Source organism: Poeciliopsis prolifica, unplaced genomic scaffold, assembly GCF_027474105.1.
Source record: "Poeciliopsis prolifica strain line A6 unplaced genomic scaffold, Auburn_PproV2 SCAFFOLD209, whole genome shotgun sequence".
NCBI lineage: Eukaryota > Metazoa > Chordata > Actinopteri > Cyprinodontiformes > Poeciliidae > Poeciliopsis > Poeciliopsis prolifica.
Window position 1 is genome coordinate 138,147 of NW_026562584.1, and position 25,540 is coordinate 163,686.

At 42.5% G+C, this 25,540-nt stretch overlaps 1 protein-coding gene across 1 annotated transcript; it reads left to right on the top strand.

Moving 5' to 3' along the window:
* On the top strand, positions 1–23,739 carry LOC129356919 (amphiphysin-like). Its single transcript, XM_055026458.1, is given in 23 exon segments — positions 1–358; positions 2,341–2,421; positions 2,623–2,677; positions 2,781–2,875; positions 4,101–4,196; positions 4,260–4,367; positions 4,718–4,803; positions 5,968–6,020; positions 6,023–6,042; positions 6,111–6,193; positions 6,468–6,606; positions 10,198–10,317; positions 10,393–10,476; positions 12,306–12,332; positions 14,446–14,469; positions 16,046–16,282; positions 18,403–18,444; positions 18,775–19,038; positions 20,495–20,533; positions 22,122–22,169; positions 22,423–22,599; positions 22,680–22,781; positions 22,862–23,739. Coding segments are annotated over 23 exon segments (2,163 nt in total). The 5' UTR covers positions 1–289; the 3' UTR covers positions 22,976–23,739.
* Positions 23,740–25,540: the final 1,801 nt, after the last annotated feature.

Genomic DNA, 25,540 nt, shown 5'->3' on the forward strand with positions numbered 1-25,540 from the left:
AGGACAAAAGATTCTCATGTTTCCACTTCATTATTGATGAACGTGAGGGTGAAACTGCGCATGTCCGCTTTCTGTGCGTCCTCGCGCGCTGCGGACATGACGTCCCGCGCCTCTGGTCTCACCTGCAGCTTCTTGACCAGGACCAGCATCTCCTCTGACTGACCGCAGCCAATCAGCTCCCAGATAGCCTCTCAAACACGCCCCCTGCACGCACGCGCACAGACATGCGCACAGACACGCGCCCCCTCCCTCCCGCCTCCTCTCTAATCCTGCGTCCTCTCCAGGCATCATGGCGGAAATTAAAACGGGAATCTTTGCGAAGAACGTTCAGAAACGCCTGAACCGGGCCCAGGAGAAGGTAGGAGCCGCCTGGTTCTGGTGGGGGTTCGGCTGGGTTCGGGTTCGGGTCGGGCAGGAGGATGCAGGCCGCCGCTGATAGTCACAGTAAATCTCACATTTTATTTTCTGATTTTCGTTGATCTCGTTTAATTTTCTTAAAAGGCATGACGTCACCACGCAGCTCTTTTAAAGAAACTGATCTAAAATGTTTTTATTGGGGAAAAAACGCAAATTAGGAGCAGCTGACGGAGAGCCTTCTGATTGGCTGATGAAAGCTGTCTGTACGTGACGCTTCAGCTGCGTGGAAAACGGGTTTTCACGTGAGGAATTAGATGACGTAAGCAGGGACGGTGACGTGTTTTTTTTTTTTTGGTCAAAAGCTTCAGTTCGTCAGAGCCTCGTTCTGATTGGTCACCTGTGTGCAGGTACCGTCCAGTAATGGCTCGGTTCTGGTTCTGGTTCTGAAGTCTCATCGTCATTCATTCTGGAAAAATCATTTCTAAGAATTTTTACAAAGCCACTAAATAAGTTTTTAAATTTTTGAGATTTTTTTGTGTCTGAGAGTAAATCTGAGAGTAAAGCTTCAAAAACAAAAATATTTATGAAATATTCATTTCATTCAATGTTTGGAGCCTCGGTACAAAATGACCAAACTACCAGGATATAAATTTATTTGTCTTCATTTTGAGATGAAAAGTATTCCATATAATCTGGAAAAATAAAATGAAATGAATAAATCATCACGTAAAAAAGGACATTTCCATGACAAAGCAGATTATTATTCCAATATTTCAAAAAGCTAGAAGTGAATCTAATATCCGTATGTTGCAGTTATCAGAGCTCTTATTTTAAGTTGTTTGATAAATTTGTACATGAAATTCCTCAGCAAAGGATGAAAAGTTTGAAGGTTACATGAAAAACATTTGGTTTTCAGGAGGCTGAGTGTGGTTCTAAAAGCGTCCTGATTGGCTGAATGTGGTTCTAAAAGCGTCCTGATTGGCTGAATGTGGTTCTAAAAGCGTCCTGATTGGCTGAATGTGGTTCTAAAAGACATATTTTGTTTGGGTAACTTGAGTTATGTTTAGAAAGTCATTTATCATAAAGTTCATCTGGAACGAGTCGAGATTCCCAACGATTATATTGTGTGTCAAGTAAAATGATTTCAGGTGATCCAAGTTTAGGGATGTTTCCTCCAGCAATCATTTGTTCTGGTTTAGATTATTATAACCATCTATATTAAACAAAATAAGTTGTGAGTTATGCAAACAGACAGTGAGGAATAACCAGTGACCATTTCCATCCATTTTACTGGACATGATCTGACCTGGAGGTTTTTAGAAGAACAGCGACCCCTGCTGACCTTCAGGAGCCATGACAGGAAGAAGCTTCTCTCCCCATAGTTTAGACCAAAAGATGCTATCTTCATGTTTATAATGACTTCCTGTAAGAATATTATACTTGCACTTTTTCCTTTACAAAATAAAAATAAACTTTTCCTTTTAGTCAAATTTCTTATGCCCTAAAACAGAATGCTTGAATCCATGTCCTCCCTACAAATGGAGTGACCTTTTGGGGTGTTGCTCTCACCACAGGCCAATTCTTAAAGGGCACGTGGTTAGACTCCCCAAGTCCTCAGCCACTGGTACAGTAACTGGTGGATTACTTGGACCAGTGGTGATACTGACAGAATTAAAGCTGAACCCCGACTGACATGAGCTTTGGGTCAGAACGGAACGGCTTCCTTAGGAGGAGCAGCTTTGTCGCCCTGAATGAATCGGTTTTCTGGCTCTAAGTGATGATATTGAATGAATGTTTTATGTCCATTGTGTCCAACCCTGAGTGGGTCACCCGAAGCCTAGTCTGGTCCACTTGACGTCTGGTAAAGTATGTGTCTGCTGTCATGGTTGTACTTAGTGAATGTCTGGATCTTGTCAGGTGTTTGAAGGCTTTTAAATGGCTTCAGACATAAACCAGTTAAAGTTTCTTTCATTTATTTTTCAGGTTTTGCAGAAACTAGGAAAAGCAGATGAGACCAAAGATGAGCAGTTTGAACAAGTGGTGATAAACTTCAAGAGACAAGAGGTGAGAGATGTTTCTTGTTCTACTGTCTTTCCAAACTCTACTTCTTCTCCATGAATTACCAGATCTACCAGAGAGACTGACGCTCCAGGAACTACCCTGATTCAGGGTTGCTTATCTGAACGGTTTCAGTTTTTGACCGTCCAAGTCTAATCTGTGTCATGATAATCTGTCTTTAATCTGACTGAATCAACTTCCTGTTAGTCTGAAGGCGCTCGGCTGCAGAGAGAGATGAAGTCCTACATGTCTGCCATCAAAGGTAGCTCATCACTGCTCTTCCTGTCCTCGCTGCAGTTCAAAGATTACATTCAACATTTGCATGTGTTTGATGGGTCTCAGGTTTTCTCACATTTTTCTTGTAGGGATGCAGCAGGCGTCCATCAACCTGACGCAGTCTCTGCATGAAGTCTACGAACCGGACTGGCACGGCAAAGATGACATCGTGACCATTGGGAAGGTTGGTCAGAAGGATGAATGTTTGCCTACGTAACACAATATCAGCTTTTTATCTTTACTGGCTTCTTCACTCTGGTTCAGGGTTAGGGTTAGACTTTCCTCTGGTCAATCATGACATTTAAACCTGAGTCTATTTCTGCTAAGTTTATAATCCATCTGTTTTGTGATTCACCATCGAATTAACTGATGACTGATTGAGCAACAACATAGTTTATTTTTCCAGAAAATGCAGTGACCTGTCCTTTACTAGGACCTGAAGCTAAGCTGAGCATTTCTAAAACTGACTGACTGCTTTGAAAAGCTTTTCTCATCCCAACTACGTCTTTATCCGTCTCCATTTTTCTTTTGTGCTTCAGCATCTTTAGCTTCCTGTCTCACAAGATGGGTCACAGCGCCCCCTCTGGCGTTTTTGCCCTCTTGCATATATGCCCTGTTCGTTGCTGCGTTGCACTGCTGCGTTGCACTGCTGCGTTGCACTGCTGCGTTGCATTGCTGCGTTGCATTGCTGCGTTGCACTGCTGCGTTGCACTGCTGCGTTGCACTGCTGCGTTGCATTGCTGCGTTGCATTGCTGCGTTGCACTGCTGCGTTGCATTGCTGCGTTGCATTGCTGCGTTGCATTGCTGCGTTGCATTGCTGCGTTGCATTGCTGCGTTGCACTGCTGCGTTGCATTGCTGCGTTGCATTGCTGCGTTGCATTGCTGCGTTGCATTGCTGCGTTGCACTGCTGCGTTGCATTGCTGCGTTGCACTGCTGCGTTGCATTGCTGCGTTGCATTGCTGCGTTGCATTGCTGCGTTGCACTGCTGCGTTGCACTGCTGCGTTGCATTGCTGCGTTGCATTGCTGCGTTGCATTGCTGCGTTGCATTGCTGCGTTGCATTGCTGCGTTGCATTGCTGCGTTGCATTGCTGCGTTGCACTGCTGCGTTGCATTGCTGCGTTGCATTGCTGCGTTGCACTGCTGCGTTGCATTGCTGCGTTGCACGGCCGTGTGGATCCAGTTGCCGCTGCAGATGTTTCACCTCAACCTCAAACGCAAGAGATTATTGGCAGTGAAGTTCCTCCTTGTTGACCTGGACTTTGCTCAGGTGTTGGTTTGAGGTCCAGATGGCTTGGTGCAATGCAGGGTCAAAGGTCATTCAGGGTTCCACTTTTCAGAGGTTTCCTGGCAGAAGCTGATTGGACTCATTGAAACCAACTGATTTGAGTCTCAACTGTGTGCTGCAGGACTGTGACGCACTGTGGGAAGATTTCCACAACAAACTGGTGGACTCAACTCTGCTAAACCTGGACGGATACCTGCAGCAGTTCCCCGACCTGAAGGTAAGAGCTGCTGCTCATGATTGAAGGAGAAGCAGAGAGGAAAATGACGCCTGATGCTTTCAGGTGCGTGTTGCCAAAAGAAGTCGGAAACTCATCGATTACGACAGCGCTCGGCATCAACTGGAGTCTTTGCAGGTGGCTGGGATGAAGAACGACAGGAAGGTTATGAAGGTGAGTGTGAGCTGATGGAGGAGGATGTGTTGGAGATTGTGGAGAATCATCCGTTCTCCATGCTGAGTTCTTGATGTATGAGGTCACTGAAGAGTTAGTGAGTTTAATTCATGAATTCCATTTATTAATACCAAAATACAGCTGATCCATTATAACTGTTCAGCTGACAGACAAACCGTTTTCCTTCCCTTTGTTAGCCTCTCTCTAAGCTACGCCCAAAGAGGGCGTTTCCTAACATGTCATTTCCTTTAGTCTTAGCTTAGCAACTAGCTAACAGAGATGGAAGGAAAACACCGAATAATTTATTCTCAACCTGATGAAGGTGCTTAACTGTTTGCTGAACTTTGCAGGCAGAAGACGAGCTTAAAAAGGCTCAGAAAGTTTTTGATGAGCTGAACGTCGGCCTTCAGGATGAGCTGCCAACTCTGTGGGATCGGTAAGTCAGACCGTCGGCCGCCCGCCGGTCGGAGCGCCGCATGATGGTTGGCCGTTCTGCTCGCCTCTGAACTCAGTTTGATGACCTTCTGATGCTCCAAGTCTGTGAAGGTCTTCTGACCATCACCCTAATCTTTAAAGCTCTCCACTGTTTCTGGACTCCAGAACATTGACACCACTAACCCTAAATCATTATAATTATCTATCCATCCATTTTCTAACACTTGCTCCCCAGTGGGGTCAGGAGCTGCTGCCTCTCCAGCAACGTTGCAGGCGAGAGGCGGGGTCACCTGGACGGGTCACAATTATTATTATTATTTCAATTGTACACAGTTCTTAAATGTTCTGTGAATAAATATATATGTGCCTATTTATCCATAACTGGAACTTTCATTATCTAGCAAGTTATTTTCACAATTTACCAGCTATTATGTTGCCTCAGATTGATTTCACTCCCTCCTACAGCGAGGGAGAAATTACGGTAAAAACACGATATGGACTGTCAACACAACGTCTCCCTGTTCAAAAACGTTGGAATTTTTCAGACAGAACAAACTGTGGCAGAATTACAGTGTGGAATATCGGTGGCGCTCCATTTAGTACGAATAATTATGGCCTTAACTTTCCCATGATGCTTTGCATGAACTCAGCTAGCGACCTCAGGTCAACCATGTAAACAACTGGAGTATAAGTCAACTCTTTAGTGCGGCAGGCAGGCAGTGGATGATGCTCAGCCTGTGAACGTGGTTGTGACGCTGCTGCTCATGTTCACCTGCCAGGTGTGAATAAAACGCAGAAGGATGAGGAGAGGAACCAACCAGCCTGTTAGGAACATTTATTTTCTAATCTCACTTTCTTACACAGCAACAAGGTGTTCTTGGAAGCTGAAAAAAGATCTCAAAGTGAAGCTTTATTCTGTAGTTGGTTCTGGTCCCAAGCAGCGTACGGTCAGGAATAATCTACTGATGGCAGAAATGATCCCCATTAACCTGCAGCTGAACAGAACCAGGAAGCTGGTACTGTGTTAATTGCTTAAATATTTTGCCTCTTTTTGCTGCAAGAACATTTCCTCTGATGATTTATGACTATCTGATGTTGTGAGATTTAGCGCCCTCTTCAGTCTGACTGGCTCGGTTTATGTCAACTGTTCATTTCCTTTCTCCAGCCGAGTCGGTTTCTACATCAGCACCTTCAGGTGCGTCACCAGTCTGGAGGCCAAGTTCACCGAGAAATCTCACTGGTGAGTGGATCTGTTCCTCGGAAGCGTCCAGCAGACGTTCGGAGCTCAGGTGATTCTTCTGTTTCCAGGTGTGCAAGGAGCTGTATGAAGTCATGACCAAGCTAAGGGAGCAACACTCTGATAAGATATTCACCATCCAAGGAGCTCCAAGGTGAGTTCATCCAGCCGACTGTCTGCAGTTTTACTGCAAAGAAACTCGTTCAAACCTCAGAGGCTGGAATCCGATCAGACGTTGTGTTCAAGGCCTCGGTTTAATTCAGAGCTGCAGCACTTCAATCCCAACTGCTCCCTCAGATTACTGAGGATTAATCAATCCTCAGTAGACTGATTAATCAATCCTCAGTAGACTGATTAATCAATCCTCAGTAGACTGATTAATCAATCCTCAGTAGACTGATTAATCCCCCTTGTCTTCTGTTCCTCAGTGATTCTGGACCTCTGCGCCTCGCCAGAACCCCGTCACCACCGGAAGACGAGACTCCCCCAGAAAGCCCAGATTCCAGCTCCAATCACATGCTCCGCCCAGTTTCACCTGGTCCACCCAGGCCAAAATCCCCGATTCAGGTAATCTGAGTCCAGGTGAGTGCAGCCGGGTCCAATCGGACACAAAGAAAGTAGCGCTAAGATAAATCAGGCAACCTGATGGTTGGATCTGGACCCATGGTGGTTACCATGGAGATACCAGCAGCAGTGTGACTGGAGGCCTCCAGGTTCCCGACTTGCTGAGGTCAAAGGTCAAACCTCTGGTCTCGCTGACCAACGCCACCCCAACATGCAGATTGGTTTAGAAACCTGGGGCCGAGAAGCCAGACTGCAAAGGGTTTTGATCCAGTGAGTCCAGTTTGAACTGGTTTTCAATCTGAGGATGAAATGAGAAAATCTGTCAACAGTTTGACACCAAATTTATAATCCAGAGACCCGTCCAGAGACCCGTCCAGTGACCCGTCCAGAGACCCGTCCAGAGACCCGTCCAGTGACCCGTCCAGTGACCCGTCCAGAGACCCGTCCAGTGACCCGTCCAGAGACCCGTCCAGTGACCCGTCCAGAGACCCGTCCAGTGACCCGTCCAGTGACCCGTCCAGAGACCCGTCCAGAGACCCGTCCAGAGACCCGCCCAGAGACCCGTCCAGTGACCCGTCCAGTGACCCGTCCAGAGACCCGTCCAGTGACCCGTCCAGAGACCCGTCCAGAGACCCGTCCAGTGACCCGTCCAGTGACCCGTCCAGAGACCCGTCCAGAGACCCGTCCAGTGACCCGTCCAGTGACCCGTCCAGAGACCCGCCCAGAGACCCGTCCAGTGACCCGTCCAGTGACCCGTCCAGTGACCCGTCCAGTGACCCGTCCAGAGACCCGTCCATTGACCCGTCCAGAGACCCGTCCAGAGACCGGTCCAGAGACCCGTCCAGAGACCCGTCCAGTGACCCGTCCAGTGACCTGTCCAGAGACCCGTCCAGTGACCCGCCCAGACCCGTCCAGTGACCCGTCCAGAGACCCGTCCAGTGACCCGTCGTTTGCTTTAAGGCCTTTTAGCTCAGATGATCCTGACTTCTCTACAGTCTTGTATTGATTATTGATGAAGCGGGTCAATCGATGCCACTGTTACTGATGCCCGCCAGTAGAGTGATTGATGAAATTTATGATTGATTATTGGTTCTGAACTTTGACTGTTTTTTCCTCGCTGCTGACTTTTGTCTGTTACTTGGTGAGTTATGAGGCCTTTTTGTTGTCTGTCTAAGTGGCGTGTTTCAGTCGTGTTCATGTCTGTAGACGTGAATGTTCTGTCGGGGAACATCTGTAGAACATCAGACCTGATGTAGATCCCAGGTTCTGGTTCTGATCGGCTCATGATGCAAACATGATGACGTCTTCTCCAACATCTCAGAGGAAACTAAAACTGCATGATGATCAGTTTTTATTTCATCACACCGTCAGCACACCGTTAGCTGAAGACGAAATAAGCGAATGTAATTATTGCTAAAGCAGTTTATCAATAATTATTTTATAACCACGAGAGATGAAGGATGTTGGACTTTTACTGAATCCTGTCAAATAAAGCAGCCAACCTTTTCAACTTTATCAATCGTGAAGCTTCAGGATCGACCTTTTCTGGTACCTAGGGAAGGTCGATCCCAAATAGATCCCAGGTAGATCCTAGATAGATCCCAGGTCGATCCTAGATAGATCCCAGGTAGATCCCAAATAGATCCTAGATAGATCCCAGATAGATCCTAGATAGATCCCAGGTAGATCCCAAATAGATCCCAGGTAGACCCTAGATAGATCCCAGATAGATCCCAGGTAGATCCCACACAGGAGCCTCAGGGGTTGGATTAGCAAACCCTGAGGCTCCTGGTGTTTGATCCGAACTAAAACTGAACATGCAGCTTTTAGTTTCTGTGAATGTGTGAACTAATCCACCTGTTGGTCATTGTGAGCTAACATCATGGGAACGCCGCTGCAGATCCGATTCCAGCGTCTGGAGGGAAGGACGTTATGAGTGAGGAGTTGAGTTCAGGAAGGAAGATTTTTGTTCAAAGCTGCAGGTTCTCAACATTTCCAACACCAGGACCTAGAATCAGACAGTTTAAAAATCAGCAACAGATCTTTCTTCCTGATCACAGCTCCCCCTCCTCCCGCTGCCACACTTAGCCACGCCCCTCTCTTTATCTAGGCTCCACCCACTTTACTCAAATTTTTCTAAATTTGTCACACAGGGATTAGTTCCACTTTCATCTCATTAAATACTCATTTTAAAAAAGACATCTTATTCAATAATCAGAGGAATTTCTTCTGACAGCTGAGAATATTTTTCGTCTGATATTCTGATGGTTTATGAAGCTCCAGGTTGAGGTTGGAAAGCATCTCAGCCGTCATCCTGAGAGTCCAGACCTAGAAGAGTCCAGACCTAGAAGAGTCCAGACCTAGAAGAATCCAGACCTAGAAGAGTCCATCTATGTCTGGACTCATGACTAAAACACAAACATGTTGGTCAAATTAAACAATTACTTTAAAGCCATTTCTGATATGCATTTGAATAGTTTGAGGTCTACATTTCTAGTTGTAAACTAATTTAAGCAAACAGATTTAATCGTTACATTCTTTTGGACTCTGCCCATATCCTGCATCATCTCAGCCTAAATTTGATTGGATGAAAAGTTATGACACGCCCTTTACTTCAGGAGGAGTTGCAAACATTTAACTTTTTTTTTGGTTTTATATGAAAAGAAACAAAATGAGTCAAACACATGAGGCCACTCCAGCCTTTTGTAGATCTGTAGAAAGTGTTGCGACTAATCATAAATTTAAAAACCGAAGTCAAACACCTTATTGGATTTTTAGGTTAGGTTTGTAAAGTTTGAGAAGACGTTCTCCAAAGGCAGAAAATAATGTCAATCTCAGCAACAACAGCAGCTGGAGAAAAAGAAGAGCAGCTGGAGAAAGTAGCAGAGTGAAGAGGCCATGCAGCCTGTAGCAGGATGACTACAGAAACGGCTCTGGATAACCGCAGCTTCATTAGTAGACGGGCGTCTGGCTCAGTAACCTGGGATCTGTCTGTTCTCCGTTAGGAACATCCTGACCAATGAGATCAATCCTGAAGTAACAAATGCATGGATTGGTTTGTCATGGGATGTTTTGAAATAGAAACTTAATTCATATGTGATTTAAATTTAAATACTGAAACCAAGGTTCTTCACTTCCTTATTGGACAATAATTTATTGCCATCCAGATGAAGTGATTGACTAAGTTAAAGACCCGGACCTGTTATTGTACTCTTCTTCCATGTGTTTGTTGAGATGAATGAGGATTTTCAACCTTCAATTTGACCTTTTACCAACCAAACATAATCATCTCTTATAAATGGATGTATTTTAATATTTGGAGTCAGTGAAGTAGACATTCTCAATTTAGTTGTTTTCAGCATCTTGATTTTTTTAAAGGTTCCTCCTTTTCTGACACTGAACAGAAAAAGTTCTCACATGCTTCACTAACCTTTACTGGACTTTTCAGACTTTAGCATTTGAAACTATGAAAGTAACCTTAGCTTGATTAATGGAGAGGTTCACACATATTGGTAGAACTGGTTGTTAGTGGAACAGCGTTAAGTCTCTGTCTCATCAGCTCACCTGCTAACGAGGCTTTATTTCCTTTGGCAGCTCAAAAAGGGTCCGCCGGTTCCTCCACCTCCTAAAGTCACACCCACTAAAGAAGTGGCAGAAGAACAAATCATCGACTTGTTTGGAGGAGAATTTCTACCTGCTCCTTCACCTTCGCAGGTAGGACAGCAAATAAAACCCAGTTTCCATGAGTTTTTCTGTCCATTGATTGTCTTCCTCTGCTGCTGTCCACAGCCAAACGAACGACCAGGAGAGTCTCTTCTTGACCTGGACTTTGATGCTTTCCAGCCGGATGAAAGTGTTTCACCGATTCCTCAGGTGCGCTCAACTTGGGAAAGTGATTTTAACACCTGTGAGAGAGCAACAAGTTTTAGAATAGGTAGGGCTGGACGATGGGGCTGAAAACGTAAAACGATATTCATGTCTCATAGCAGTTGACATCAATAATTATTGGTAATTCTTAGTTTTAAATATCTGAAGTGTTGCCAAATTGGTGAAGTGTCTTTTCTTGTTTTCTCCAGTTTTTCTTCCATGTTTTTATTTTCAAACTGGTAAAACCGTAAAGTGCTGCGGCACAAGTTACCCAGCAGGTTGTTGCTCGGCAGCCAAAGAGCAAATGAGTTACACACTTGAAGCCGACGTTCGTACAAAGATCAATGATTATGACTCTGTTGCACTGTAACCTTCTCAGTGTTCACAGCAAACTGTTTTCATGCGACGCGACCTGATAAAGTGGAGTCAGTGCACAAAGTGGCGAGCGGGACGTCCACTTTCTGACCCCGGCTGACAGCTCGTCAAACATGCTAGTGTCCACTAGGATTGTGGGAAATAAAGGAATGTGACATCAGAACGTTTTAGGCAGTCGGTATGGTGCAGCATAAAGCCCCAACCAGCCGTGGAAAGGGCCAAGGATTCTGCGTGGCTCACAGAGTGGACACAACGCCTGAGTAGATGGAGGCTTTTAGTGTTTGCTAGCACCCTAGCTAAGGATGAGTAGCTAAAGCATTTCCTCCTTTCCTCTGCCTACATCCCCCAGAATGCTGTGCGTCTCTGGATCTGAGTCCAGCGAAATTATTGAACATTCTTTCAGGTGTATTGTCTGTCGATATGGTTCAAGTGTCTTTTGCGATGTATATTGTTGTTGGTTTATTGTCCAGCCCTAAGAAGATTGAATCAGGTTTTGCTGTGCAGCAGCTGAAACTCCACATGCCATAGAGATTTCATTTACAAGGAGCCAACATGCCAGGAACCACCAGACGGCTACCAGACGCTCTCATTGTGGGGTAGAACTAGACTGGTGGGTTGGTTGTGGAGTCACTCAGCGTGTGGAGGTCCAGGTGTTTCAGTGGGTCACTGTGGTTCCTGAGGCCTCCTAGAAAATGGGTAGGATCGTCATAACAACAACAAATTCCTGCTTTAGCTGCCGAAACCTGAGAGCTGTTGAAGGTCAAAGGTTAGGGCCAGTCCTCGGGGTCCTTTGGGGGGGTCTTCGGGTCCTGGGGGTCTTCGGGTCCTGGGGGTCTTCGGGTCCTGGGGGTCTTCGGGTCCTGGGGTCCTTCGGGTCCTGGGGTCCTTCGGGTTCTGGGGGTCTTCGGGTCCTGGGGGTCTTCGGGTCCTGGGGGTCTTCGGGTCCTGGGGTCCTTCGGGTTCTGGGGGTCTTCGGGTCCTGGGGGTCTTTGGGTCCTGGGGGTCTTCGGGTCCTGGGGTCCTTCGGGTCCTGGGGGTCTTCGGGTCCTGGGGTTCTTCGGGTCCTGGGGGTCTTCGGGTCCTGGGGGTCTTCGGGTCCTGGGGGTCTTCGGGTCCTGGGGGTCTTCGGGTCCTGGGGGTCTTCGGGTCCTGGGGTCCTTCGGGTTCTGGGGGTCTTCGGGTCCTGGGGGTCTTCGGGTCCTGGGGGTCTTCGGGTCCTGGGGGTCTTCGGGTCCTGGGGGTCTTCGGGTTCTGGGGGTCTGCTGTGCAACAGGCTTGTTGTGCCATTTTGTCCTCTGGAAGCAGTTTGAGATGCCAACTGGTTGTAACTTAATATCCAATTATCTGCAGGTGATCCTGAGAGTCTCCAAGTTGCTTCTAAATATTCTTATGATTTTCAGTGAGTGTACTTTACTCTGGTTGAATATGAGCTGCATTAACATGCTCTGTCTTGGTTTTAGACGGCTGTACCGTGGGACATGTGGACGGTGAGTTGAATCTCCAAAACTCTACATGGAAACGTTTTCTTTTCAGTTTTTTTCTGAAAGGTCTGCAGGTTGCTCTCAGACATGCTGTTTGGATCCACTCTTTCCTGATCATACTCAGGGATAATTGAGCTGTTTTAATGTAGCATGTTTTTTTGCACATTGTGAGGCTAGAGCACAGAAAATACATTTTAATTTGATTAAAATGTAACTATTTATTGGCACTAAAAACCAGATAGCACTAACAGCAGGTTATGGAGAATTGCACAGAAAAAGCAGATGGGTTCAGCAGAGTGATTGTCTGCAGGCTCTGGTCCAAAGCTTGACAGTCTAATCACACACAGACTGGAAAGATCTGGGGAAAAACAGCAACAAGTTGTACAGCAACTTTCAATAAAAACACTGCAGATGTCTAAGTTATGAACAGGCAAATCACAGGAGCAAACCAGACCAAGACTAAAAGAGTCAGTAAGGTTTAAAAAGTTTTTCACCACTGGCTTATGAGGGCAACAGATGGATAGAAAAATCCCCCATAAAAGTGTGGTCATAATTAGCATAATTTCACCCTAAAAGACATTTAAAAAATCATTTAAAACATCTTCATTATACTTTGGCTGCTGACAAGCCATTGAACACTTTAGAATCCTGCTGCATGCTCCAGTTTATTCATATTGTACCAGTTCACAAAATACTTTACCAAAAATATCAATCCAATCATCCAGACTTCAAGTTAGTGGTATTGATTCTGATTGATCCAACTTATCAAGTTCAGATCATTATCCAAAATGGTTGAAATGTTTCCAAGGTAACACAACAGTGTAACGAGTCGTTGACCCACAGCATCACTCCTGACCAACAGATGGAGAGAAAAAACTCACCTTTCAAAGGATCCATGATGAGTTGTAACAGTCTTTATTTGAGAAATATTTATCATGGATATAAAACCAACACAGTAATAACACTGCGGGTTATTTAGTTTTTATTCATTTCAATAAAATGTTTTCACAGGAATGTCGCCATGTTGTTCACGCTGCAATGCATTCTGGGTAAATGACTGGCTCCTCCAGTGGTGAATAACATTATTCAGGCTTTTTCATTTTTAATTTTGATTTAGCCTCAGTGAAAACATGTTTATTATTATTAACTGTTTGGTGCAAAAAACTGATCGAAACTCGATTTATTCACTGCATGTTTATCTCTGTTAAGGCTGAGATGAAACTGCACAGGAGAACGGCCCTTTAAACCATTCAGATGCGACAGAGACGCAATCAGAACTGTGTCATTACCAGGAGAAGAACTCAGAAATAGTCCAAATAGTTTGGATGTATTTTTATTTCTTTCTTTTTTACATAAAGTTTCTGTTTATATCATAGATTTGTGGTGCCTTTCTATATAAAACTTCAGATATTTCACAACGAGATATTAACATTCACGGAAAAACCTTCATAACCTTACATTAAGGCAGAAAGTCGACGGCCCCCAGTCCTGGACCAGTCCTGGAGCAGTCCTGGAGCAGTCCTGGACCAGTCCTGGAGCAGTCCTGGAGCAGTCCTGGACCAGTCCTGGACGGCCCCCAGTCCTGGACGGCCCCCAGTCCTGGACGGCCCCCAGTCTTTTTAGCAGAGCCTCTGCTGCACCTGAATAGAATAATGAGGTCACTAAGGCTCTGGAGATCTGGTCCACAGCAGGAGGTCATGAAGCCGTTTTGTTCCTGTGTTTTGACTCATCTAAAACCTGCAGGATTGCAGTTTGACACCCCTGGCTTACAGTGTTCAGTTATGCCGCGAACTGATCAGTACATTATTGCGAGAGAACGCAAAAGACAAAAAATTCCCATGGCCCTTAGAGGCCTCCGTAGAAATCCTCTTCATGTTCTCAGTAGTTTGTAAAATAAAGAATCAGGCCAGCTGGAGAATATTGTGGTTGTTTAAATGAAGAACACGGCAGATATCCAAGTCTGTTGGTAAAATGAAGCTATTTCCATCTAACTGATGTTGGTGCCTGTCTGGTTGTAATTCCATCTCTTCTAAAATGATGGCAGCTTTTCTCCATCATAATGATTGAACGGGTAAAGGAATTAGTTTTCTTATATGAGCCATTTTTTGCTCTCTTTTAGGGAAATGCCCAATCTACTCAGCCTGTAAGTATCAATCTCAGCTAACTCTTCACTTCTTTATCTGTTGTCTTATGCATCTGTGATTTCAAAATACAGTCATATGAAAAATTTGGGCACCTCTGATAATCTTAATTATTTTCATATTCAAATATTTGGGTTTTTTGATCAGCTATATCAGTTTGATATATCAAATAACAGATGGACACAGTTTGTTATGCTTTGTTCTTTTGTGCCAGATACCATAAAATGTGCCCAGCCCCCCGTTTGTCTTATAACATCTATCTATCTTTGGATGTTATAAGACAAACATCCAAAGATAGAGACAACATCCTTCCCACTTAAATTGTCCTGTAATCAAGGTTATATTTCAGTAGTGAAATGAGGGTAATTCAGTTAGCAGAATATATGCAATATGTATGAAAACAAAATTTGAAAGATGTTAGGGAATCCCAACAGAAAAATCACATAAACATTTAGTAGATGCTCCTTTAGCAGAAATAACTGCCTCTAGATGCTTAGACAGCTTCTAATGAGTGTTTGGATCCTGGATGAAGGAACTTTGAACCATTCTTTCTTTCTCATAAAACACATCCAGTTCAGTTGGGCTTGATAGTTGCCCAGCATGGACAACCCACTTCAAATCATCCCACAGATGTGAAGTTATTCAGGTCTGGGATGGCCTCTGCAGAACAGAGTATTTCTTCCTTTGCCTGAATAGATTTGGTTCAAATATCCACTTGCAGCATAACTTTAAATTGTGACTAATCAATGAACATTATACTCATTAATCTGCTGATATTCAGTGAAATCCATGTGACCCCTAACTTTAATGAGATTCCTAACACCGTCTTTGGCCACATCACCCCAAAGCATGATGGAACCTCCACCAAATTCTGTGGTGGGCAGCAAGTGTTTTTCTTGGATGCTGTTTTTGCAGCCATGCATAATGCTACTTTTGTTGTGACCAAACAACTCAATGCTTGTTTCATCACCTTGGACTTGTGCTATACATCTATCAAAGGTGTGTATCAGTCTAGCATCACACCAAACTGCACCAACGGTAGTAAATGGAGGTGCTATCAAATAAATTGATTGGATGCAGTTGTATATGAAGTTCAAGGCTTTATGATGTTACCAAATCCATTTTATGTTCTAATAAATCAGTACTAAGTAGTATTCTAATCAATAAAATTACAAAGGTTCCCAAAAAATATTGCAGGAGTCTGGCTCTCGAGGAATGCAGTTTGAGACCGTCGGTTTACATGTTTTGATGCTCACATTTGATCAGCAACTATTTTCTGAAAGATAATGGTTTGTAATGGTTGAAATTATCTTGATGGAGTGAAGGTTTCTAAAGTAAATGTTTAATTACATCTACTTTAAAACTCTGGGATACATCAGGGTAGGAAGAGGTGTTTCAGTGCATCCACACATTTACAACAAACAAGCCAGTTTAGTCATGTTTGTCTTAACTCCTCATGTAGTAATCTTAACAAAGGTTACCAGTGACGTCAGGTATCAATGATTCCATAAGTCTTTTCACTGTCTCCATAGAGCAAGGGTCAATCATTAACCCAAATTCTTTGTGTTTCTCCAATAGGCTGCCAATGCTGGATTCGTTGCCGACTGGTCTGCCGACTTTGGTTCGATGTCAGCGAATGGAGATGTTTCTTCAGCTACAGTCCCGGTTGCTTCAGAAACTCTGGTTGAAATGCCAGAGGGGGAGCAAGTTGGTGTTCAGGGTGGAGCTGAGAGCTGGCCCCAGGCAGAAAGCTCACTACCAGGTGGAGACACAACTGCTGTCCAGGACAGTGAGCCCAGAGACAAGGGAGATGAGGTTAGCAGCTGGGAAACCCTGACTTACTCCGACCTTCATCCATCTACTGCTAGTAATGATAAATATGAGACTGACCAGGTAGAAATAGGCAGTGAGGACATGGGGCTGGAAAATCGTAGAAAATCTACCCCAGGACTTATCTTCACCAATGAGTTTGGTGAAGAGATTGAGGATGGCACAGGTGACAGAAGAGATAAGAGGTCCAGGTCTCTGGATGGGTCTGGGTCTGAGTATGAGACAGCTGAAGAATGGGCTGATGGTGGCCAGGGTGGAGGCTGGGTGAGTGCAGATGATGACCTTTCTTACGAATATCAATTTCCTGTGAACATAATGGAGAACCAGGAAGGTGGAAAAGATCAAAATGAATTGGGAAAACAAAGTGACCCAGCATCACTTTGTAGAAATATCTCTGAAATAACAGGATGGGAAGATAGAGAACTGTCTGCCAAAACAGTTGATTCTGACCCGACTGAGCTGGATTCATTTCCGTTCACAGAATCACAGGGTGGAGGTGAATCGGATCCATTGGCAGAATCACTGGGTGGAGTTGGGTTTGAATCGGATCCATTCGCAGAATCACAGGGTGGAGTTGGGTTTGAATTGGACCCGTTCGCAGAATCGCCGGGTGGAGTTGGGTTTGAATTGGACCCGTTCGCAGAATCGCCGGGTGGAGTTGGGTTTGAATCGGATCCGTTTGCAGAATCACAGGGTGGAGTTGGGTTTGAATCGGATCCATTCGCAGAATCACAGGGTGGAGTTGGGTTTGAATTGGACCCGTTCGCAGAATCGCCGGGTGGAGTTGGGTTTGAATTGGACCCGTTCGCAGAATCGCCGGGTGGAGTTGGGTTTGAATCGGATCCGTTCGCAGAATCACAGGGTGGAGTTGGGTTTGAATCGGATCCGTTCGCAGAATCACAGGGTGGAGTTGGGTTTGAATCGGATCCATTCGCAGAATCACAGGGTGGAGTTGGGTTTGAATCTGAAACATTTGCTAAAGTCCAATTTAGCGACAACAAGGATGTTGCTGCGTCCGACCGATTTGCTGGATCTTTTGTGAACTCCAGTGTTGTTGTTTGTGAAATTGCTGGATCTGGGCAGAATCCAGAACATTTGGCCAAAAGCTTTCCAACACCTGCCTCAGGAACTGAAGATCCATTGTCCAACACCTTGGTTTATAGTGACAGACATGGCTTCAACTCTACTGTCACTTACCCAAACTACATGTGTGGAACTGCAGCAGAGGGAAAGAAAGAAGTTACCAAACCCAGAAATCACAAAGAACAAGAAAATTCAGATATGTCCGAAGACGAGGCTGCAAACCGGAGATTGGGAAAGTTGTACCAAGAGCTAGATACAGGAAAGGAAGAGGTACTTTGTCTTCCTTCTTCCTCCTCCAGTATGGTAGATTAGTGTACAGTAGTAAATAGGTCAATACAAGTTCATTCCTTTCTTTTACCCTTTCACAGACTCAGGAACTGAATCAAATATTTGTAGACGCAGGATCCCAGCCTGAACTCCTTCTCATCCTATTTCCTGTCTCTAAAAGTCTTCTGTTGGTACCGTCAGACCCATTTGACGTTCAAACCATCTTTTCACCTCAGCCAGCTTCATACCCCAAATATTATGTTTGGGTATTGCTCAAATGTAATTTAGTGGAATTGAATAGACCTTTCTAGGTAAATGAGCTGGTGAAGTGATAAACAAAGGACAAGTTTAAGATATTTATCATCTTTGCTTGTTGAACTCTGTGTTCAATATATATTATATGGAGACTTTCACTTACTTCAGTGTGAATTATTCTGTAGTTTTACAATATTTTTCCAAATGTTTTTTTTTTTTAATCTTATTCCACATTAATAGTAAATGATTTTTATGACCTCAATGTTTTATCTTCAGGAGAGCAGACTTCAGATATTGAGCTTTGTACTTGACAGAAGTAACTTTTAAAGAGGACTGAGACCCAACCAGCATGTAGATCAAAATATCATCTTCTTCCTCCTTTCCTAGTGTTTGTTTGTCTACCCTAATTTCACTCTTTAGTCTTTATCCCTGAATTATGTTATTAAGAATGATTGCTTCTTATTAATTTATTTTCTGTTTTTGTTGCATGCAACCTTCAGGATGCTTCTGCGCCATCATTTTTTACAGATTTCGATAAGATGGTGAGTTTCTCAACATTTGTGTGTTTATTTGTGACATGTTTACTTTTTTTCTGAAACAAAAACTTTTCTTCCTTAAATATTAAAACAGTGTTTATTAAGAGGCTTCAATTGGAAGAGATTAGCTGGTTTCGTCATTTAGCCTTTGTTGTTAGAAATTAGAAGAGACTGTTTTAGTGGATGTGGAAGGTTTACTTAAGATAGAAGTATTTAAATCATGTCAGCTTAGAAAAGTTACGTCTTCGGATCGTTGGGCTGATTTCTGTAGAACTTCAGGTACCAGAGTGACTGATTGAACTCACTTTGAGCTCCAAAAATGTTTCTCTGCTGAAGAATGAGAGTGAATTAACAGAAGAAGATCCCGCAGCATCACTGAAACAAACAACCAATGAATTCAAAGAGGCCACAGCACCCCCTGCTGGAGAAAAGTGTGCGAGTCCACCTCTTCTTGCTGATGAAGAACAGCAGCCTCTGGAGTCAAAAGTGGAGGAAGCTCCAGCTCCCCCTGCTGGTGAAGCCCAAGAACATGAGGCTCCTGCTGATGATGAAGAAGAGAACGACAAACCTTCAGAGAATCAGCAGGAGGAAGAGCCAGCTGTGAGTAGAAATGCTCCAAAACCAATTAATACCATCGTCATCATCAGTGTGCTCATCATCATCATCAGTCTGGTCATCATCATCAATCTCATCATCAGTCTGATCATCATTATCAATCTTATCATCATCATCAGTCTAACCATTATTATCATCAGTCTCATCATCAATCTCATCATCATCAGTCTGATCATCATTATCAATCTTATCATCATCATCAGTCTGATCATCATTATCAATCTTATCATCATCATCAGTCTAACCATCATTATCATCAGTCTCATCATCAATCTCATCATCATCAGTCTGATCATCATTATCAATCTTATCATCATCAGTCTAACCATCATTATCATCAGTCTCATCATCAATCTCATCATCATCAGTCTGATCATCATTATCAATCTTATCATCATCATCAGTCTGATCATCATTATCAATCTTATCATCATCAGTCTAACCATTATTATCATCAGTCTCATCATCAATCTCATCATCATCAGTCTAACCATCATTATCATCAGTCTCATCATCAATCTCATCATCATCAGTCTGATCATCATTATCAATCTTATCATCATCATCAGTCTGATCATCATTATCAATCTTATCATCATCATCAGTCTAACCATCATTATCATCAGTCTCATCATCAATCTCATCATCATCAGTCTGATCATCATTATCAATCTTATCATCATCATCAGTCTAACCATCAGTCTCATCATCAATCTCATCATCATCAGTCTGATCATCATTATCAATCTTATCATCATCATCAGTCTGATCATCATTATCAATCTTATCATCATCATCAGTCTGATCATCATTATCAATCTTATCATCATCATCAGTCTAACCATTATTATCATCAGTCTCATCATCAATCTCATCATCATCAGTCTAACCATCATTATCATCAGTCTCATCATCAATCTCATCATCATCATCAATCTCATCATCATCAGTCTGATCATCATTATCAATCTTATCATCATCATCACCATAACTTTAAAGTCTCCCTAAATGCCGGGTTAATGTGAAATTCCTTCTTGATCAGCAACATCATCAGGCGATGTATCGATAATATTTGATGTATTGCCACTTTTTCATATTATGATTGTTGAAAGGGCTCTATCATAATCACAGAGTATAAATTCTCATCACAATAAATGTTTGCCGTTAAATTCACTGCAAGTATAGTTTATCTGACACCCTACAAATGCATCAGTAGTCCCTGGCCTCTCCCAACCCGAAGATGTTCTACCAATCACGCTGCTCGTAGAAAACAACCAACATGGTGTCAGTGAGAGTTTGAGGCAAAGAGGAAGGGTTAGGGTTAGTTTTAGGCTCAATCAAAACACACTTTTTTTCACAGAACATCAATTTAACTTTGTCAAAGTCGAGCATAACTTGTGAACCTTTTTATTGTTCTGTTTCATTTCTTGTTTCTCTTCAGACCAAACCTGGAAGTCCAGAGAAGCCAGAGCCTGCTGAGGTTTGTTAAATCAATTACTTTTTATATTTCTTGTTAAATTTTCTGTTCAACATTTCCTATTCAGTTTAATTCTGTTTGTTTTCACAACAAATGTCTTCTCAAGGCCCTTTACAAAGCAAAGATCATTTCAATTCAACCATATTTATGTTAACATTTGACCCCAGTTATCATCCCCTGCAGGATGCTCAGAATCATTCAAAATAGAGAAAACAATCTGGAACTAAAGCCAGCAAATTACATTGAGTGACTTGTAGCATGGCTCCTATTGACCAGCAGGGGGCAACAATCGCTTGCATTGTGACGTTGACATTCCATCAATCCCTCATACCAGGCATGTCATAAACATGGATACGTAGACGCCTCATCGAGCGTGTCGGCCCGTTGGCGCACGCTGTGAACTCTAGTTCACATTCACACTGCAGTGAAACAAACGGCCCAAACTAACAGAAAAACCTGTTTCCCCCGTCGCCTGTGGGGGCGCTGCACCAAGAACTACTGAAGGAATCGACACAAAACCTCTGAAGAAGACCAGCGCAACTTTCTTCTTCACAAAAAGGAAACAAAAATGGAGCGGCGTCAGATTTTAGTGGCTGAAGGTTTCCTCCATTCAGACTTGTCTGGACATGGCCTGTTAGCCGCTAACGCTAGCGCTCCTGCAGGTGTCGTTACCACCGCAGTGAGTCTGTCCCACTAAACCAGGCTGGTCCAGGAATCACCAAATGATGGCAGCAACTTTATTTCTAGAAATAAATAACAGCTGAGGAAACTGCTGCAGTTTATTAATATCTAGAAACATAAATCTATAAACTGTTTATAAATCTATAAACTGTTTATAAATCTATAAACTGTTTGGTTTCTGTCAAGATACAAGAACTAAATTGCTCATTTACCTCAGTGAATAATTTAATATTACATAATTGCTGCTGATAAAATTAGTTTGTTGAAAAATGTGACAAACTATGACTCATATACTTATGAGACATGAAATATTTCAGGCTTTTGATGATTATGTTCTAACAAATGAGTCCAGTTAGGTTTTCAGCTGCATTTCGACTCAGTAAAGGAAAACTAATTTGTCAAACAGTAAAACAACTTTATTTCTATTCTGCTTGTTCTCTCTGTCGACATTCAGACCTGTTGTCATCTTGCAGAGAGGAATACATTACCCACAATGCCCTGCTGGAGTTAGCATCCTGTCTTTGGAGCGACTCTCCAGTTCAGTTGCCTTCTCACATTAAAGCATCATTTTCACTTTTGTCTGTTTTGGACAAAAAGTGAAAATGATGCTTTAATGACCATTAAAGCATCTTTAACAAAGCTCATTATGAATTATTAAAGTGGACTAAACAGCAGTGATGAGAAGACATTAGCAACCATTCTTTAATTACAAACATATTAAATGGACAGATATGCCGATATTTCAAAATTTGATAAAATCAAGGTTGTCAGTTGTAGTAAATCAGTAACGATGCTTATCTTGTGCCAATAGTTTAGTGAGAATTCTCAGTTATTTTCTCAGTTATTGAGAATCTGTGTCCTGCTCGTTTGTTAATGAAACAAATAGAATCTGATTGCAATATTTGAACAGGTTCTTGTGGCTGAGACCAAATCATCTGGAGGTGAAAGCGCTCCATCGGTAAGTCCAACTGGACACGAGTCCGGACCAAGTCACTGGAAAACATAATTATTGGCTTAATAAATCACTATTTGGAAACATCACCTGTTATGCAAACATTTTCTCATTTAATCTTAAGAATATTTCTGTAGCTATCAATATAACCTGGATAAATGAATTTAAAAAAGACTTGAAGTTTCATGGTCCAAAGCCTTTTTCTTATTTTGTCCTTGGATAAATAAATTGAAATGGTGGAAACTGAACTTGTGTGCAGGAGAAGATGCCCATCCCCTCTGTAGTGATTGAACCTGCCTCCAGTAACGAAGGTGACGATGACAGAGATGCTGACATCATCTCACCTACAGCTGTCGGCGACGACGGGGCGACGCCACAAAGCCGCGGCCTCAAACACATGAGTCCATCAGGATTTCCTGATGACTTTCTGTACAAGGCAGGTCTTGTAAAACAAACCTACTGATTTGACCTGTTTGGGATTTAAGTGGTTTCTTGAATATTGCTTTCATGCTTCAGGTGGAGACCATGCATGATTTTGAGGCTGCAAATTCAGATGAGCTTGAACTGAAGAGAGGAGATGTGGTTCTGGTGGTGCCTACTGCTTCAGTGGAAGATCAAGTAAGAGCAACAGGAGCTGCAAGAAAACAAGCAGTAAGAAATATTCAAACATTCATCTGATTATGAGATTTGTGTTACAGGAAGCAGGCTGGCTCACAGGCATGAAAGAAAGCGACTGGTCAAACCTTGGCGTTGGAGCACAAAGAGGACTTTTCCCTGAAAACTTTACTCAGCGTTTGAATGAACAACTTTAGATAAAGAGGAATCTATCAAATATGTATTGGATCTGCCAAGACAGTATGTAGCTGAGCCTGTTCAGTTTAGGAAACTAATCTGCAGCACTGTTGCATTGACAGCCACTAAAACAACACATCAGTTCCTTGTCAGCATGAAGTCACTCTGTTGTACCTTCTCTCTGAATGACATGTTTCCTTCTATTAAAACTAGAAAGATTTAATAGAGAATTTTTGCAGAAATGCAACATAAAGGATAAATTATATCGACATTTTTAACTGTGTAAAACTGAGGTGAGGTGTAGCTTCCCTGCAGCATGTGTGTTGAAATTAACTTGAAAAATCTGATCAACTTTGTGCAGTTATCTATGTCTGTGCTTTTATGTTATATGAAAATAATGAATCCTGTATCTTGATTCCAATGCTCATTGTTGCTGTGGCTCTTTAATCACTCTTTCATTGTTTAATACGTGTTCATGGATCATAATGTGTTTCAGAAATCCTGATATCAATAATCTGAGTATTTATGAAAGTCACTTCTAGCATAATTAAAAGGCAGAATTTTCCTTAATGATAATCCAAATCAACCTGTTTATGTTGAAATGGACAGAAGGAAATATATAATATATAAAACTGAATATGCAATATTTGGCAATGTGACTTCAAGACTCAGGTAGATAAATAAAATCTCTTCTGTTAGCAAGTTACTGTTCACCTGTAGACGTTTAGGAAATGTAGAAAACTAACCTGTGTAAAAAACAAATAAAGCATAATTCATAAATGAAGACTGTGTTGCATATCTGTCCCAGATTACAGAATCAGATGGACATCCCATTGCAACAACTGATAATCAGCTGAACATGTTGTTAAAGAAAAATACATTTCAGTTTAAGCTTCATGATTTGCAAGTTTTAGATCTACAAACATGATAACTCCATAATGTCACCTTCAGGAGAAAGATACATGAAAACATGCTGGATTTTTCTAGGCCTTTCTTTTCCTAAGTTATGATCTAAAATGTTCATCAGAGGGTTTTATATTTAAGACCCTAACCCAACATTTTATTAATAAATTTTCATAAAAACTTTGTTCAGATGGTTAATTAAGGAAGATGTGAGTCAGTTGGTTCGTCTTCAGACATTTAGTTACCATCCTAAATGGTATGCAACTGCAGGAATGCAACTTTACATGCATTCCTGCTTTAAAGTCAAAAGGCTGACTTCCCTCTCAGCTCTTCAGAGGTCTGCTAATAAACCAAGAACTTTAATAAACCATGAACTTGAACCAGACATGTTGGAGCAGGGATGCATATAAAACATGGTAGCTCTTTGGGATTAGATATTAGCACTCCTGACAGCAATTATCTTTTGTTAAATAGATGGACCACTGAACCAAACCCGTCAACAGACCATGAGCTCAGGCAATGTTGATCTGGTTAAGTTCAAAGTTTAGACCAGGGAACGTCAACCCCAAGCCTTCAGGGTAATTTTATTTATATCGCACTTTTGTCAGGCACTTGTTCTACATGTGCCAGAATCAGCAGGTTTTAGATGAATGTCTGTTTCAACACACATGAGTGACGATGATATTCATAGAAGGGTTCTGAAAACTTAACTCACCACTCAGGATTCAACTATTTCATTCAAGTGTGTTGGAAAGAGGAAACATCAACTGACCCATTAGGCCTGAATTTGATTAGCCCTGGTGTAGAATCTTTTTCAAATTAAAAGCCACTTTATAAAAATAGATTTGGAAAATTCACAAGAGTATGAACTTAAACATTTACTTGATAAGACACAGTAACTCGTTTCTATTTAGGATAAACTTTGATGTGGTTCCATTAGGAAATTAGCAGAGATATTTTCAAAAGTCACCCATCAATGACCTTTAAACAGCTTCATGTAGAGATTCATATGTAGGTGTTACAGTTGGATTCACAGGGCTGCAGGTGAGTGCTTGTTTTCCTACCTTCTTCCTATAAGTGGGAGGTGCAGCAGTATTTACATGAGTACTTTCTCTGAGGCAGACCCCAGATAGTTCACCTCCTGCATGTGGTGGAGGTGAATGGCCAAAGAAAGCCTGAAACAGCATTACTCCATGCTTCACTCACTGCTCAGGAGTGATTTCTACTGTTGCACTCAAACAGTGCTGGGTTAGGGCACACAGGAATAAAAGCCCGCTTGATCGATGGGGCACTTGGAGTAGCTGGAAAACAAAAATTGGTCGGATCATCAAACATACTCTCCAAGTTTGGTGGGAGTAGCTCATTTCTGTACCATAGCAGCTGTTATTTCCCATTATTTTAAAAATTGCTCATTCAAAATAACTAAAAAAGTATAAGTGCTCAATTTACCAAACTTGTTATGCATACGCCCTCCAGCCCTCAGTGAGCCTGGTAGTCCTAGCTCACTGTCTTCATATAGCTCCTATAGACTTCCATTCATTTTTCAGCCTAATCAAAAACTGGCTAGGAATTTCCTCGCTGGTACTTATCCCTAACATCAGTTATTTTTTAAATAAATCACAGCCAAACTTGAACATCTCATCTCTGAACTTCTGCTTGGTTGCAGAAATGAGTGTTAAACA